This window comes from Passer montanus, unplaced genomic scaffold (genome assembly GCF_014805655.1).
Source record: "Passer montanus isolate IOZ18808 unplaced genomic scaffold, ASM1480565v1 scaffold32, whole genome shotgun sequence".
Taxonomy (NCBI): domain Eukaryota; kingdom Metazoa; phylum Chordata; class Aves; order Passeriformes; family Passeridae; genus Passer; species Passer montanus.
The window spans coordinates 10,112,871-10,131,063 of record NW_024367930.1 but is presented as its reverse complement, the minus strand read 5'-3'; the positions used below and the strand labels follow the sequence as shown (position 1 = coordinate 10,131,063).

The window sequence follows — 18,193 nt, the reverse complement described above, 5'->3', positions numbered from 1 at the left end:
CTCACTCATCGTCCAGGCTTCCTGCATTGCTGGCATTTGTCTGATGATCGACCCCCGGAGAGTCAGTTTGAACCATTGCTGCCAGCACCTTTGTTCTGCTTGGGAACAAAGGGACTGGGCCGTGCCAACAAGGATTGTGCCCTTCCCATCCTGTCAGCTGCCTCTAAGGCAGCCCTGCTCTTGCTGCTTCCTAACAAGGGCACCAATTTTTGTAACAGAAACTTGTTCTTGCTGGATTGAGTTAGACATGCAATTCCACTGTAACTTAGTGGATCTCACCTCTGTCAAAGAAGGGGAGGAAGGAGAGAATGGGGAAGTTACACATACTTCTCTATACATCATTAGTTACCTGTTTTTTACCTTTCTAAGCCAGAAATTACAATGTCAAAAGCATCCCAAGGACTAAAAATTGCAAGAACATTACTATTCTATCAGACAACAGGGCAGAGAATACCAAGATGAGCTCATACTGTCAATCTCCTGCCTACATACTTTACAAAACCCTGATAACTAGAACTAAAATCCACTTGGGAAAGTTGCATTGTACTTTATGGTTCAGGAGTCTGCTATTACCTATCAGGAGCTATTCTCCTCTGCCTTCATCCACACTGTTTTGCTAGCTGTACATATGTGAGTGTCTTCCAATCCTCCCTGCAGTCAGATGCCCACATGTGCATCTGTTTTTATAGAGCTCTGTGCAATGCGAGAATCAGCCTGCACACTCATTTTAAAAGGTCCTTAAACCTTCTCAGAGGGATTACTGGCTTACACAGAGAAACAAGATCTGCTCTCCATGCTTTGAAAGATGACAGCCAGCCTGTAACCACAAACTTTCCTTTTCCCTGGCTATATTTTTAATGGCTCACAGCATCATCTCAGTGCCTGCAACCATGTGAGCGCAGAGAAGACAGCTGATCTTCTAAAAAACACCTGCTGACATCCACTAGACAATCAAACACCTTTCTGTGTACATGTACACATAAAAGAATTTTCTTTTATACATCTGTCTTTGAATTACCTAATTGCTCTCAATATCAAGAAAATAGAGGTGGATTTTTCCATTGGGGTAATTTTGGAGGAGCTTTTCTGCCCAAAATGTTAGTTTTTGTCTTCAGAAAAATGCAAGAATCTACACAGCCCAAGATGATGGTCTTGGAAACAAAGAAATAAAAACTTGTAAAAATTCAAACCATTAGTGTCTTTCTGTTTTTTATTAGGATTCCAAAAGAAACAGACTTTATAGATGAGATGAAAAGTTTCTGTTGTACAGATAAGTAAACTGGCTTGTTTTATCCTGAAAACTAGTGAAAACTGAATGTAAAGGAAGTGACCAATAAAATGTGAGGAGGAAAAAAAAAAACATCATTCATGCACACACAGAAAAAAAACCCCATACAGTTTTATTATGGAAAAGAAATCCACTAGAATGTGAAGGCCAGGCAGTAAAGAAATAAGAATTATCGTGGAAAACAAGTCAACCAATAAAATTCTTCTACTCTACCATATAGTAAATCCTGAGCATTTCTAAGCAATTCAAAAGGCCTAATAACCAGAAAATATGTTAGTGAGTAATTGGCAAGGAAACTTTTTATTACGCTGTTTTGATGCTTTTGTCATTAACTTCTACTGCAAGTTTAAAATCTGTGTACCAGCAGGAAATATGAACAGGCTCTGATGCAACTGCCTATTTAGAAAAACAGGACACCATAATTACACTTGTTCATGATGAGTTTGCCATTAGTTCACCACTTAAATCACGGCAATATTCTCAGTGCTACAGTTACATAATCTCTCCCTGTTCACTTTTCCTCCCCTCCCTTTTCTGAGATGTACACATTTGTTATGAAGATGTGCAGATTAACACCATTCCCCATCCGCAAACACCAGGTATATTTTTAAAAGTCCCTGATTGTGTTTCCACAGAGGTTGTTTAATTATTTCTGATTAGAACTGTGAAGATAAACAATTAAGTAACTTCTCTACTAAGAATACCCAAGATGTCATCTGTGACTGTGATTTATGATTAAATTAACTGATATCCAACAGACCTAAAAGCACCTCCTCTTCTCCTAGGTGGTACCTCCATTTTATTGAGAAAAAAGTAACACCTTACATATAAACAATTAACTGATAATTAATTTTAAAATAATACAACAAAATACAGCTGAACCATATAACCTTTTGAGTTGCTGTTATGGATTCTGAGGTTTGCAATCTAAGCAATTTTCAACTTTCAGTTTTCTGGAAAACACATTTGGCAAACAAATTTCTACAAGCAGATCAAAACCAACTCAAATAGTTAATAATTTATGAACTCATGATTCTTAGTAAAGCACCGATCATTCCAGGTTCTGCTTATGCTCTTGCAACTCTATAGCTTTCAGCACTTCATAGAAATAATTAAATATTTTAAAAATTAATAAATTTCACTCTTTTCATACTAGTTTTGAAAGCAACATGCTCTACTGCTTTAGTTTCTTAGCTTAAATGTACGAACACCCCACCTCACTTGTTTTGTTGCAAATATGTATTTCTCTATGCCCTGCTCCTCAGGAAATGAAGAAGGTGCTCAGTCTGCTTTGCAGTAATTTTTGGCAACATTCCTCCGCATGGTCTCTGTTTTCTAAATGAGATTAAAACAAATGTTTTCAAATACTTTTGTCCTGGTTAATTATTTTTTACAGTTTCTAATCTTCTCTTTCCATAAAGAAGTTGCAAAACAGGCAGAACACTCCAGCTGAGCTCTCTTCTGCATATTTCTTCCCACTTCAGTATCCCTTGGGTAGTTATTAATGGATTACCTACTAGCATGTAGGTAATCCATTAATACATTTCATACAATTGACATTTGACGGGCTGGTGTGTCTCTCCCATTCTGGACATACTAAACCTCTTTACCCCATGCCTCTCAAGACAGCCACTCAAGTTTCACTGGTTACTTCAGCTTGCCTATATTTCCTTAAAGGAAATTTTATTATGATTCCTGATCTAAGTACCTTTGACTATTTCATCAGTTCTCTTTCTTCTAAGCACATCTCTATCCATACAAAATGCTCTAAATATAGTAAACTAACTCTTCACTGTGGAGACTGAAGTGAGGGTGGGAGGATGGCTTCTTCCTTCCCTCACTTTTTTTTTTAAATTTTTCACATGCAGAGAAAGAAAGAATTTGCAGAACAACCATGTTCATGTGAGGATATGAGTACACTTGGTTATTTTCAGATGCACACTCCCATCTTTCCTCTGCTGACAAGTGAGCAAGGAGTTGATCATAGAGAAAATGGACTGAAAAGTCTAAAACAATGGGACTTGACTGTATGGAGACAGCACAACTCCCCAAGGAATGCCTTCCCCTTCTGCACATAACAACACAGAGATCACAAGGCATTGTGTAGGGTGGTCACCCACTGTCCTTTGCATCCTGCACTCATACATTAGGTCACTTCCTATAAAGAGTTACATACTTAGCTGTCAGTGTTACTTGGATGAGTGGAACTATGCCAGCATCTCACAAACGTTGACTGTATGGAGACAGCACAACTCCTCAAGGAATGCATTCCCTCTGTGCACATAACAACAGAGATCACAAGGCATTGTGTAGGGTAGTCACCCACTGTCCTTTGCATCCTGCACTCATACATTAGGTCACTTCCTATAAAGAGTTACATACTTAGCTGTCAGTGTTACCTGGATGAGTGGAACTATGCCAGCATCTCACAAACAAGCAATTCAGCCTCAGTCAAACTAACTTCAATCCCAGCTAAATTCAACATGAACCACAGGTAGGCAGCTTTGAAAATCTCATTCCTATTAACATGATCACCTAAAAGCATCTTATCTGTCAAACTCTATTCCCTACTAGGCTTTTGGGTTTCATCTGTTTATGGCTATAGATGTATCTTACTGTAGGAAAGAAAAACCTAGCTTGACTGATAAAGAAGCAGCACTTGCTCAATTTCAGAATAAACTTCACATTAGAACTAATGATAAATTCAGAGAATGAACATAGAACAATGAGAAGGGACAAGGGCATGGGGAATGTGGTGGCCAATAAAGAACACCCAAAACATACAGAAAACACACAGAAAAAAGGAACTATACAAACCTCAGAGCCTGGTATCTGCAGGAGCCTTTACAAACACAATGCAAACAGTTTATCAGTACAGTTCTCACAAAGAACACAAAAGATACGGTTTCTGCCTGTCTGCAATCTGGTTCAAACCATCCCTGATCTTCATGGTTTTACTGTTTTGCTTGTGAGCAGAGCTCCCCTCCCAAGGTTGAAAGGACTCCCAGGTCCCCACGGAACCTGCCGGCAGTACAAACTGCCACCTGCCGGCAGGACTGCCTTAGTACCCGAACACCCAAATCCCACAGGACATTTTGCCAGCCAGTTTCCTGCTTTCAGCCCACTCCTGTAAGTGGAAAAAACAATCACTCACAAACTCTGCCAGGAACCATGCTAGGGTCAGGGCTCTGATCAAGAAGGGGTGTGCCAGAACACACAAGTCATGACAGAAGAGACCACAAGAAAACCACCCAGAGACAGTATCATTCCCAGACCACAGTGCCCCTGAGTTGCAGTCCTGATGGAACCCAACACCTTGCAAACAACACGAAGTGGCTGTGCTACCCAGAAATGCCTCATCTGAGCAAAAGGAACTGCTTAACAAAAGTAGTGTGGGCAGCAAAACAACTCCACTCTGGGTGTGACCTTAGGGAAGTGCTGGGCTGCTTGGCAACCTTCAAAACACAAGCTTTGGTCATCAGGTTGTATCACATGCCTACCCTGAGTATCTTCCAGGAAACTCCACCACATCAAACCCCAGCAGCGGGTGCTCAGCCCACAGCTAGAAAGAGGCAGCCTAAATATCCTCTCATTCTTAAACACAAGCAAAGCAAACAAACAAAAGAAAAAACCAAAATATGCCTCAGTAGCACTCTCAGGCAAATTTTTCACTTCTTGCAAAAGAACTGAAACATCATAAATTGTCACTACCTTTTGAGGCAGCTCTAAAAACAGAACTAGATACAAGCACAGTAACAAAAAGAGACAAGAGAAACAAGGAAACTGAAGTATGCTGGAAAATAAAGAAATCTACTATGCTACTTCGTGGGACCACATACTCCTCTCTTTGGTTTTCAGTCCTGTCCTATTTCCCACATGCAGATTACACTCACCCTTGACACTTAGCTCTCTCTGAGTTTAAGTTCTCCTGCTTTAAATTTTTGAGAATGGACAGTCAATAAATAACAATTCCAAAAACCAAAAAGCCCACAATACCTGCACAGGGTCACTTCCAGTGCTGGCTCCATACTAGTTAAGTAAAAGCAAGGTTCTCTGCAGACAAGGGCTACAGCATGGAGGCTAAAGTCCAGCCACATGTAACACAAGAAATCGAAGTTCATCAAGTTGAGCCTATTCCATACCAAATACCAGAAGATTTTGACTACTAATTTTGCTCCCTGTGACGCTGAGATTAGCCACCTAATCTAGATCAACAAGAGTCAGGAGGCCATGACATTAGCATTCTCCTTTTTCAGAAGACCCACAAGCCTAACCGTATTCCAATGATGGAAGCAAGAAGGATGGTCTTTCTCTAAATGTTTCCAGCAGATATTTCCTGGCTGCTTGGAGCAGCCCAATAGCCTCATCTTCCCCATGCTTTCTGTCCATTTAGACAGTGATGGAATGAACTCGTCATTATCACTACAAACAGATCCACATAAAAATGAAAAGCAGAGGGAAGAAAGTTCTACCACACAATTAGGTTGCTACCTAAGCTACTGAAGAGGAAAACATGGCCTGTAGTCATCCATTATTTGAGTTCTATAGGCCCACAAAGACACAGTCATTAAGTATTAACTGAAGTCTATAATTACAAGTATTCCTTGAGCATTATTTAACAATTGCATGTATATATACAGAGCAACAGACAAAACCCCAGAACTTACCATATTCCTTTTCAATGTCAGTTCCAGGTTGCCCAGAATGTACTGAACTGAACTGTACTGAAACTGTACCAAAGTCTTTCAAATAATACAGCTGAACTTAGGACATGTGCTTCAATGTAAAGCAAGTAGTTAGCTTCTCAGACAAAGGAAAAAAAAAATCCAATTCACTGATTTGTCCAAAGGGAAAGATAGACTTAGCATCCTTACACATCTGAAGTCTCACTATTGGCTGCAAAGCCAAACTTTTGGAAGAAAAGCCCTTCAACATGAAAGCTGTCTCATACTCTAAAACTCAGACTCTTCAAATAGCCATGGCAGCTTCTGTAATTTGACTGGTATGGCATGACATGATTTGAAATTGCAAGTTCTGCCACACCTTTAACCAAAGTTGTTTAAGCAATGGTTCTTCTGCATCTGAACACGGGAAAAACTGCACAAAATCCTGGCTTCCATGGGAAAACAAAAGATTCCATGCCAACCTCTTTTCGGCTTGGCCAAACACACCTGCTAAAGACTAGGATAAAGCTGAGAATGTCAAAGCTAACAAAGATGAAACCCCACAGTTCCAATGTGAGGAATGCCATTGTTTACCAGGCTGAAGTCTCCCTGCTTTGGTTCCATCCTACATACACATTCCTGCTACGAATAAAACCTGAGAGAGATTTGGTGATTTGGTCCATTAAACTATTAGGACTCTACAGTACACTATATCATAAATTTAAATGAAGTTTGCTTTAAATGAAAGCATGGAAATGTTTCTCCATGTAGATAAATGCACCCATAGTAATGATTTTTACATTAAACAGAAAATAAAAGGAAACTTTGCCACCATGGCTATTCTTTTAGACTAAGAACAAAAGCTATTCATGTACCAAAGGCATGCTGGCAACGCACTGTTCAGCAGCAGTAAGAATAAACACATTCATTAACCATTAGGATCTTCCAGCTGCCAAGAGAGACTGCAAATGTCTCAAAAACCCATTGATAAATCACTGAGTATGAAAACCCTGAAAAGCAATTGTCCTGCTTTTCCTTGTTGTTCAGCCCAGCTACAAAATGTGCCAGCCACTAAACAATGGCTGTCAACAAAGCTTTCACAGAACCACAAGCAAAACATGAGAATTAAATCTTATGTAGCTTGCTCTTTACAGATGCTTACTTTAAGTGAAAAATGTGTTGTTTCATTATGGACACACACGCATACGTTGAGGGAGAAAGGTAAAGCTGAACTTCATGTGTTATGGAACTAAATTATGGAATGAAAGCTATTTTCACATATTTAAATGCACCAATAATCAAATGTAGCTATTTAATCTTCCTCACTATTCATTGCACTGCTGCAGGAAAACATAAATTGCAAACCAAAAAAATCCCCAAAAAATCTAGTAGGCACATACCTTCAGTACTTTCTCCAAAGAACAAACCCAGAACACTCTCACTATTCATTGCACCGCTGCAGGAAAACATAAAATGCAAACCAAAAAAATCCCAAAAAAATCTAGATCTAGTAGGCACATACCTTCAGTACTTTCTCCAAAGAACAAACCCAGAACACTGATCAACACTTTACTGCTTTCATACACCCTACCTTGAATAAAGTACATATTTAGGAAAGATAAGCTTCTCAAAACATGGGAAATGTAAGAATGACTTTAAAAATGTCACACTGGATTTGTAATTCCAACAGTTGCTTTCATAGTGACTTCAGAATTACAGTTGACACTAAAAAACATGGATCATATTAGAAAGCATAAGTAAGTAAGAGAGCTATATAGGGTGCACAGCAGAATTCTGCTTAAGGGAATACCAGCCAAATGTCATCAAACCAAAACATTACAATCCTTGATAAAATAAAAACATATGACCAAGATACAGATTAAGAGATAGTGTGACAACCTGACACAGGAGAGGAATCAGAAAAAAACCACCAGGTAACTTGAAAAGGATAAGAGCTGGAAAGCAACTGTGGGAACATATTGGGGGGGGGGGGGGCGGGGACAGAGAATCTGCATGAAGTTGACTGAGAACATACCAAAAGCCAGACAGAAAATTCAAAATAGAGGCAATGATGTAGCAGGCACAGAGAATAAGATCATTTTGTCAGAGTATGCTAGACAGAAATAGTCAGACTCATAAAATTGTTCTAGTAATGCTGAAGGAGCTATCTCATGTTAACAGGACTGGCATTTTCGGAATGCTTTAGAGAAAGGAAGATTGTTCAGAATTTAGCAATCACTGCTTACAGAAGTGTCAGGAAAGAGGGAGAAGACACCAAAACTAGATCAAGCTCACAGGATGAGAATGGTGACAATAACTTACAATAAAGTAAATGGGCTGAGGAAAGGACCAACATTCTCATAGCTTTATTTAAAGGAGAGACTGAGACAGCTGGGAGAGGAGTAGACAGGGCTGTAAAAACAATGACAGTTTTTCAAGATCATGAAAATAACTTCATAAGGGGAAAGAAGAACTGATATTCACCAAAATCCTGCATAACTACTGACAGAAACTGCAAGAGGAGTAGCAACCATGAATTTCCAGAGTAAAACAACTAGCAGATCCAGATAATAAAAAGCTACGGACAGGTTCCACTAAATAGTTCTGCATGATGGGGATACTTATGCTGAGAGTAAACTACTAAGAGTGGCTGAGTACATGATCTCCATACCAGTACCTGTAGTTTCTGGAGTCAGAAACAGAGTCCGGAGCTGGCTGGTCCAACACAGGAGAGCATTTCTTATGCTCTTTGCTTGAGTTCCAGCTCCACCAAGCAGTATTTAACATCTCTCATATTGCCAAAACTGAGAAAAACATGGAAGTCCCATCCCAAACCAGGAGCAGAAAAAGAAGCAAATGCTAGAACAAGTTCTGCTCCACTAAAAGAGAAATGTAACCACAACAGTCAAATAGAAAGGTAACCCCAACAGAACTCAGAGAGATTCAAATAACAGGAAGCAATTTAAAACTGTTAATATTTTATCAATACTTTTTAAACCATTTAAAGATTAGAAGTCAACCAGCAGGCCTGTAACAGGTACCAAAACTAACCAGAGCACCCTGTTGAACTGTCTCAGAATAGAAAGCACATGGTGTCTGGTGGTAGCTCACACACCTACAACAGGACAGCCACAGGTACAGCATTCTCCCCATCACCTGCATAACAATAGTAAAGCAATCTCTCAACAACCTGTAATACCAAAATCCCTATGGATTCATTTGGAATAAGCATGCTTTATCACATTTGAAACAGAAGGAATATAAATTCAGCCTTTCAACACAAAGCCACATATCTTGGGGGGGACAGACATACTATGGAATGGAAATTCTGTGGGCTCCAAGCATGTCTTTTAAAATAAAGTGATTACATAAAGAAATGGTCAGAACAACACCAGTTATCTGTAGGATCAGCCAGTTAACAAAATTGGCTGATGTTGCCGTGAAGATGGTAATCCTGCGTAAGAGAACAGAATCTCTTTCATATGGGAACATATTTAAAGTCTGAATAAGGACAGAGACAGGATAAAAACCCAGAGAAAACTTTCTGCACCCAAACATTGCTAGGAGATTATGTGAATGAGACTTGGCAGCAAGAGAAAGTTGGTTTCTCTGGATGTTATGACTCCTTCCACTGCAGTCACTGCAGTAACGTCCAAGTTACACAACCCACAAGGAAGGTCAAACAATACCAACTCTTCTCACTGACACCTTCCTGCTGAGAAAAAAAGACATTTTGTTTCACCCCTCCAGTAATGGAAATTTGTTTTTAGAAATTTAAAAATAAATTTTAAAAAACCCACAAAAACCTACATGTGTTAATTGCAAACAAAGTAAGACACAGAACAGGTTATTACCACAGAACATTTCCCAATAATTCAACAGCCCTCAGGAAATTGTCCTGAACAGCCAGAAAACACATTCCTACATGTGTTTAGTAAGAGTAATTAGTACAACGAACAAATGAATTATGCAAACTAATGAAGGAGCTGGGCAATTTAAATTACAGTCCATTCATTCTCTCCCTTTCCAGGGAAGGATGAAGGAAACCTACACGGCATATTAAGCAGTTAGCTATTGAATTACAAAGTACACCATACCAAAATCAATGCAAATAGTGAGTATTCAGACATGCAAAAGCAAAGTTAACTTACTGAAGATGTCTAAGGATACTGTGTTAAGCGTATTTTAAGAGGAAAAAAAAGAAAAAAAACCAAAAAGCCTCACAAAAATATTCTGGCAGTCAGACAGCTATCACAAGAGTAATATCCAGTGATATCTGACTTCCACCACCACTGTACTCCCTATTTCCAGAGGGACAGGATTTGTCAGACAGCAGGCAACAGAAAAGAAAAAGGCAATCAGACTAAGAGGCTTTTGTAACTCATAAAATTGGGACTACTGACCAATTTAGTGATACTCTGCTTTTTCCTGTCAAGATGACAGCCCTTCCTGCTCTACAAAAAATGGGATGGGGATGGTGGTGCTTGTGGTGGTGGTGTTAGAGAAGAAAGCCCCCAGCTGCAGTTGCTGTTTTCATCAACATCTGACTGAAAGTATTCAGATCTACACTGCAATTACAGAAAAGACAGACAGACCTTGAAAAGCATTTCCACTTCCTTTCTAGCAAAAAGAACACTAGATGGTGCTACATCCGTATTCCCATCTCTACACTCTCAGAAGATGAGGGCAGCAAGAAAAAGAAAAGTTACAAAGAACAAAAAAAACCACCCAGGACACGATTGGTGCCTCCCACATGTAGCAGCACCATGCCACTTCCATACAGTGCTGCGCCACTGTCCACCAACCTCAGGCCTTGACTCTCCTGTCAATTTACCTGCAGGAGCTCCACAATCAATATCAATAGAAAACTTGAAGTCAGACTACATTGATCTTTTCTCCTAAATCTTGCTAACAAAACCTAGAATGAAATATTACAAAACAAAAAAATCTATTAAAACCTCTATTGAGTCAATTTTCAGGTTTAGTGTTTAGAGAATATGTGCACATACACGAAGTATGTGTTATTACTTTTCATAATAACTCTTAAAACATTCACAAACATTTTTTTTCAAGGATTAATTATCCTATTTCATCTGCCCTTCTGTGCTGAAGTCAGCACAGATTCAAATGCATTTACCTGCTTAAAGCTTCATAGGTGCTACCTGCAGCACCTATGAAGTTCGGATAGCGCTTTAGTACCAAATTCAGTGGGAAAGGTGCTTTTAGGGTGCTGTCCCTCTCTCAGACATTGGCTCAAGGAAATTTTTCAGCACACTGCTTTTGTCACCTGGACCCAGCCCTACAGTGCTTATTGCCTCTGTTATGCCAATCGAATTGCTCTTAGGACACACAATAGGACAATTAAAGAGGTGTGACCTAACTAAAAAGTAACTCTCATCTCCCCTCCGACACAAAAGCACAGCAAGGATTCTATCCAGACCAGTTGCCTAAAATACCTCTAGTTGCACTCCCACAGAAATCTGTTCAAGCCCAATTCTGAGATGGTTTGGAGACAAGAAACATTTAAACCGACCCTATATGCAAGAATACACACTTAGCACAATCAGAATGTGCAATGCTCTCAACTACATTGAAACTGCTCTTGGGTCCCAGGCAGAAAAGATGTTGCTGACAGAGAATCCCAAAGTACCTCTGTACTGCCAGCAAACACCACAGGAAACAAAAACAGTAACAAAAAGAACAGGAAGCAGCATTAAAAATTCTTTGAGCATCAGTCGTCTAGAAAAGTTAAATAGCAAAATGTGCACATCATACAATTTACTATTAGTTATAGCAGAGATAGCTCTAATTACCATTACCTTGCTCTATTCCAGAGCATCACCACACCACACTGTGCCTCAGTTTCCCATTCTTTTCTTAAATGTGCCCAAGCATTTATTCGCAAGTATTTTTGCAGATAATTTGTACAATAGGCTGTAGGTGTTAATTTAAGACTAAAAAAAAAAAATAGATTACCCTGGTTGCTGAATTTGAACTCTAGGATTAGTCAAGGCTTGGTATCAGAAGAAAAAGTATAGTACATGCAGACTTGATATGAGAAATTTTTTTCCCACTCAACAATTTTAAAATGTAACTAGTGATAACCTGTCAATCAGAACTAAACAAAGTCTTCATGTTAAAGTCTCTGACAATCCTGACAATTAAGTGAAGTATTTATCTTTCAGATTGTTTCAAGGGTATACACGACATATCTGCACACAAAACTGATAGATTTTAGAGAGGGAATATGAGACCAGTTCCCTACTTCCAGCCTATGCCCTCTGACACCTTTAAAATGCGCAACAAAACACTAAAACTCAAAAACCCATAAACACCAAAAAAAGCCCCCAAATAACCAAACAATCAACAAAACCACTGCTATTTCTACTGCAAATCACATCATGTTGTCCTCTGCTAAAACTCAAAAAACCATAAACACCCAAAAAAGCCCCCAGATAACCAAACAATCAACAAACAATCAACAAAACCACTGCTATTTCTACTGCAAATCACATCATGTTGTCCTCAGGTCACAAACAGTACAAATCTGACACCGCAGAATAGCAAATCCATTTTAAAAAGCAATTTAGGATCAATCTGTAAACAACACTTGGCTGACAGCTAAGCAAGAAGAAAGAGATTCAGAAACTACATCAGGCTTGAAAGAATGTGAAGTAGCAAGAACATGTGCTGGCCTCCATTTAATAAAACTTTTTAAGTGTTAAAAAGTGAGTTTGTCTTGCCTTTCAAGAAACCATAATCAAGAAGGCATCTTGACTCATGAAAGAAGTTGGCTGTCCTGGCTTGTTGTCAGAAACAGAAAAACAAAGTTAAATTCCTGTTAACAGGGGAGGGAGGAGAGGGGCTGAAGGGGAGACAGGCCACAGCCAGCAGAATAGATTGCAAAATCCTTCTACAAGGGGCCTAGAAAACAGATTTATATTATATATATATTATACACACCTAGAATGCATTTATGTGATGAGTAGTTTCTAGTCTACCTAACTACATGGAAGTCAAAAGGATGATAATTTTTTAATTGACCAGTTAAGGAACTCTAAATCCATGAAAACAAGGAAGGAAGGGTGGCAAGTAAGTTTGTTTATTTACACAAAATATTTATTTTATATAGATGCATACTTGACAAAGTGACTCCAGTGTTAATCCTGCTGCTTGCCTTCCCAAAGAAACCAGGGTGGACTTGAGAGCACCTCTGCCCTGCTTTCTATTTTCTTTGTTTCAGAATATCAGCCCTCAGTAACTACACAGCTGTTGGGCTGATCTAAGCTAAGGCATGCTACTAAAGCAGCTGCTGACAGTCACCATTAGCTTGTTCTCTGATTTAAAGACAATTCTAGAAAGGGCTGACAGTAACTCAGGATAAAAGTATCTTGCTGCCAATTAGAATGGCCTTAGTCTTACTGCTGTTTTTCTCAGACATCCCATTTCTCCCTTCCAAAAATTCAGCTGACTCTTCAAACATTCCCAAAAGGACTTAGAACTCACAAGGTCATGTTAGGCTAAAAGAAGCCTCGCAGCTCAGCCAACAAACCATGGACTTGGAATGGAAGCTGCCTGTCATTTCATGGCCATAACCATGACTAAACGGAGTTACAGTGATTATTCAAACACACAAAAAATGTGTCAGCTGACCACAGCACTAAGAATCAAATTTTATTTAAAATAGCATACTTCTACACATATTCCATTTATTTGCATGAATCTATAACAGGGTATTCAACCTTTCATAAAAGCATACAGAAAAGCTATTCTATATACATTAACTTTTGCTGTTCCAGAATGAATATGAAAAAAAGAAATGGCTTTAAAAGCAAAAGTATGTACAGTAAAAATGTTAGATCCTATTTCTCACATCCCTATTTCTTACATTCTTCATATGAGAAAGCAATTCTCATTTCTCACATGAATATGAAGACAGAAATCTAAATTATGCTGAACATTAGGACAAGTGTTGCATAAACTTTAAGGTGCAGTGTTCCCTTCTCCTCATCCCTGACTTTGGTTATTTTCCAAACAAACTTTCAAATGGTTCAAATTCCCTAGTACATAAATACAGTAACCTGGTTTCAGAGTTGTCATTGATCTGGCCTATTTGCAAGGACCTTAAACATTACAAAATGCTTTCATTGAAAACCCTGGTGCCTGGGAAATCACTTCTTAAAGGAGAAAAAATGTGCAGAACAGCGGTAGCACCGTCCATGAAGCAGATACCCCACCAGGAGCTTAAGAACAGAAGCTTAACTCTCCAGCACCACATGCTCAGCAAGGTAAAGGATTTGACTGCTTACCAGTAATGGTGCAGGCATCTCTGTACTCTCTGCAGTCTGGCACATCATCTTCCACGCCTTCGCTTACATAGTGCTCCTCGTGAATGCCTGTGTCGCAGGCTAGGACTGCATGGTTCGACAGCTCCGAGGGAGGCACAGCGGCGGCCAAAGTGCAGTCGTGCAAAGCTGTGGCGTCCAGCTTGGCAGGTTTCACAGGCTTGTACAATGTGCCATCAGGGGGACCAGCACTGGAGACCGGGGCTGGCTGGCACAGATGGAACTCCTTGTCTTCACTGGAGTTGGCTTCAAGAAGTCTGCAGAACACAAAAGGAACAAATGTTCAATTCAAGCCATTCCAAACAGTGTATACCAGGACAGATGGTTTTCTTTTCCTTAAATATTAGTTTAACCTGACAAATTCAGCAAATACTGAAACCCCTACACTCTTCACAGGGCAGCTGCCTATCTCTGCACTTTGCCCAGTAGCGTGCACTCTGCACAGTAGCAAAGTGTCAGTCCTTGTACTGTTTTTTACTAACAGCTGATTAAACATCCATATTTTTGCCTATCCCAACTTGCAGTAAGCACAGTCATGAATGAGCACCTTGGCTCATTCACCAACTTTCTCTCATGTCAGCCAGGTCAAAGTTCTGTGTAACCCAGCATCGGTATGAGCCAGTACATACAGACAGGCTGCACATCCCTGGTTAATGTACTGGAATTTTAATAACACCGTAATTTGAAATCGACTGATAGCAAACAGAACAGCAATAATTAGAAGTTTGTACTATAACTGTACGAGACTTTCCTCTCCACTCTACAGCCCAGCCCCTCATTGACAGACTGGCACCTGGCACCTCTAGCTCCCTTTACAGGGAACAACACAGAAAACAAAACTCAAGGTGCCCTGGGTTAAAGGACTGACCACACTGCTGCTCCCCAGTGCCTCAGCCTCAAGCTGGGAAAGAAGTCCCTCGGGGCTGGATGCTGATGTCCCCAGTAAGATGGAATTGGCCAGAGAAGGAATGAAGAGGACCACATTTCTCCCAAATATTAAACAAACATTTTGTGTAAGGAGCTAAAGGCACTGCAAAAAATGATGGTATGGTACTGCTTCTGATTATCAGCAGTGTAAGGAAAGATGCAAATGCTCCCTACTGCTAGGAAAGGAAAATATCATGGGATTGCAGAAAAACAGACTTGGGAAAGGACTTGAAAGACTCTATATATATAATAGGTACAATGCATAAGCAGCAGCTGAAGAACAAGCCACACAGGAACACCCAGACAACTTGGGAAAAACAGGAAGACAGCAAGAAAACACAATTGCACTGATTTGCAAGCAGCAGGTGTGAATGCAAGTCCATATGCAAGTGCAGCAATAGAACATGCTATGTTCAGTGCTTCACTGAGAACCAGAACAGCAGTTTTCTTGAGAATTCTATGTGAAAAAGGCTCTCTCTAATCTCTGGAACATGTCCAGATAATCTTATTTTGCTATTAAAGTTACACTCAGTATTTTGCATCTTGTTTTCTGGCATTTCTACCCAGTAACATTATTGCTCCAACAAAACATGACAGTATTTCTAGAAAATCACTGCAAGACTCAAATATCAGTCTCTAAACTGTCAAGACAAAGATCAGGTTTTTAGACCTTCTGGGAGTAAGCCCCAGAAAAGTCTTGCAACAAAGCTGAAACACTGCACCAGCACCATTTTTCTCTAGCTACTTTTCCCCTTCAGCACAGGTGTAAGAACAAAAAGGCAAAATTCTCTCCCCCTTTCGAGGGTCTAAACAAGGACACATTTGCACTGAAATCAGAACACCATAACTAGAAAACAGATGGGTAATATTAACTCTTGGGAAAAATAGCCTTCTACACAAAATAACATTTCATTAAGTTTTCCTTTATTACATACATTTGTATTCCTGCACGGTATCATTTAACCTGGAAATACTTCTCACACTCAGACTCAAAAACTGTATTTTGTAAGGACAGTAACAGCTAAATGAACACACTAAATTTAATGATAAATTTATATCACACCCTAATAAAAATAATACTCTCCTGTGGCAGCTGCAGGAAGAGAAAGTTTCACTTGAGTGCTTTATCAGAAAGTGTTATGGTTCCCCTGCAGAGCATCCATTATTCCTGCACTATCACAGTACATACTGAAAAGAACAATGGGGTTACTGGCACTGATTACTTTTAAAATGGTCCCCTTTCAAGTGGCTCCTTAGGAATAACTAGAGGGAGATTACTGATATTAAAAATTAGTTGCTCAAGTGAAGTTGGAATCAAAATGCAAATCTTAATTTTCCCCTCTGCACTGAAGATAGAAACAGTTTAAGCTATAAACAAGAGAAAGTACTAAAATGCACAGGCTCACTGATTAGATGTGCTCAGTTTTGTCCTAACTGCTGCCATACATCTGTGAATTACATTTGTTTTGGGAAACTGTTAGATAAGTCTGTTGTTATGAACAAGGCCTTGACTAGGATTAAATAACTAAAAGTTCCAACAGCACTTTTCAGCTTTTCTTGCCCTCCTCTCCCCTCCTTCCCAGGCCCTGCCTTAGCAACCTCAGGAAGCCAGTAAGAAAACAGCACTCCTGAATTAAATAACACTGATAACCAAGGTGTGATTTGTCTGCAGCCTTCAAGTAAGTTCTGGGAATTTAAGATCTTGTAACTTTTCTGAACAAATGACATCCAACATCTGACATACCTGATTACCATTTCTGACTCTCACCCACACAATCCTCACCAAAAATACTTTTGGTCAGAACACAACATTCCAATTTACATTAGAATTTTGTGTTGAACGAGTTTCACCTCTTAACATTCACTCCACTGAGGTACCATGGAACCAGTTCTCCCCCTCCTGTAAGCTCCATCCCAACCCTTGGCTCTGTTAAGAGCAAATAGAGACATGCATTCAGAAACAAAAGTCATCAATGATCTTCCTTCACACAAACTGTTTCACTGTTGGCACTTATGGAAACGAGAGGAAAATAAGCTGGAAAGTATAAAGAAGGAACAAAAGCTGAACCTACCAAAATTCACAACAGTCTGGTCTACTACAGAAACACATGGAGCATCTACTTGAGAAAGTCAAGTTCACACTTAAGCAAGATAATTTGCCTCCATCTTAAAACCTTCTATCATGGAGGAAAGAAAGCCAGCATAAATGTGTGTGTCTGCTTCCTTTCAGACCTACTAAATGTCTTCAGTTTCCATAAACACAGGGGACAAATGTTGTTCATTCATCTAAAACCTACAGAGGCACTGTTTGCATGGTATCTCTTGCAAGGCAAATATTACCACCTAATCAGGCAGTGCACACTTGTCCTTTAAACTTCTATATAAATCTTCCTATTGCAGAAAACAAAAACAAACTGCAACTGAACACTATTTACCAGATTGTCAAAACAGCTATAATGAGAAATGGACATGGTAGTTACTGTCCCCAGAAAATACAATATTAATATTATTCTTTAGTCAGTGTCACCTGCACATACAATATTTGTAAACAAGATGGTGCAAATTGTTATTGAACTCCTTGGTATTCACTCTTTTGGACGTACAAATGAGGATATAAATAATTATCATCGTTTTGTACCTAATCTGACATGCAAACAAGCGCAGAGTTTGTAAATCAGATTATAACTTTTCTTAATGAAAATTCAACACATTTCATTCTTTCTACTGTGTATGTCAACAGCAGCCTGGATATAGGATTTAAGTAACTCCTCTCCTACCTAATATGACATAATCCAGCTTTTGCCTCAGTATGGTAAAATCTGTATTGGACCATTAGCTGTATTGTGCCATTTCTCCCACTCTAAATACAATGAAAGTTTGAGGGCAATAGACAGACGTGGAACTAAAGAAATATTTAATTTGGAATGTTTGAATAAAATCCTTCAGTGTAAAACTGTTTGCTGAAAGAG

General features: G+C 39.3%; 1 protein-coding gene across 3 annotated transcripts in view; it reads right to left on the bottom strand.

The window, feature by feature from the left end:
• Positions 1–18,193, bottom strand: part of TRAK1 (trafficking kinesin protein 1) — a 128,747-nt gene that overhangs the window by 67,254 nt on the left and 43,300 nt on the right. For all 3 annotated transcript variants that reach the window (XM_039715239.1, XM_039715240.1, XM_039715241.1), the window contains exon 2: positions 14,262–14,554. In XM_039715239.1, the coding sequence (XP_039571173.1) occupies positions 14,262–14,554 (293 nt within the window). The remainder of the gene's footprint in view (positions 1–14,261; positions 14,555–18,193) is intronic.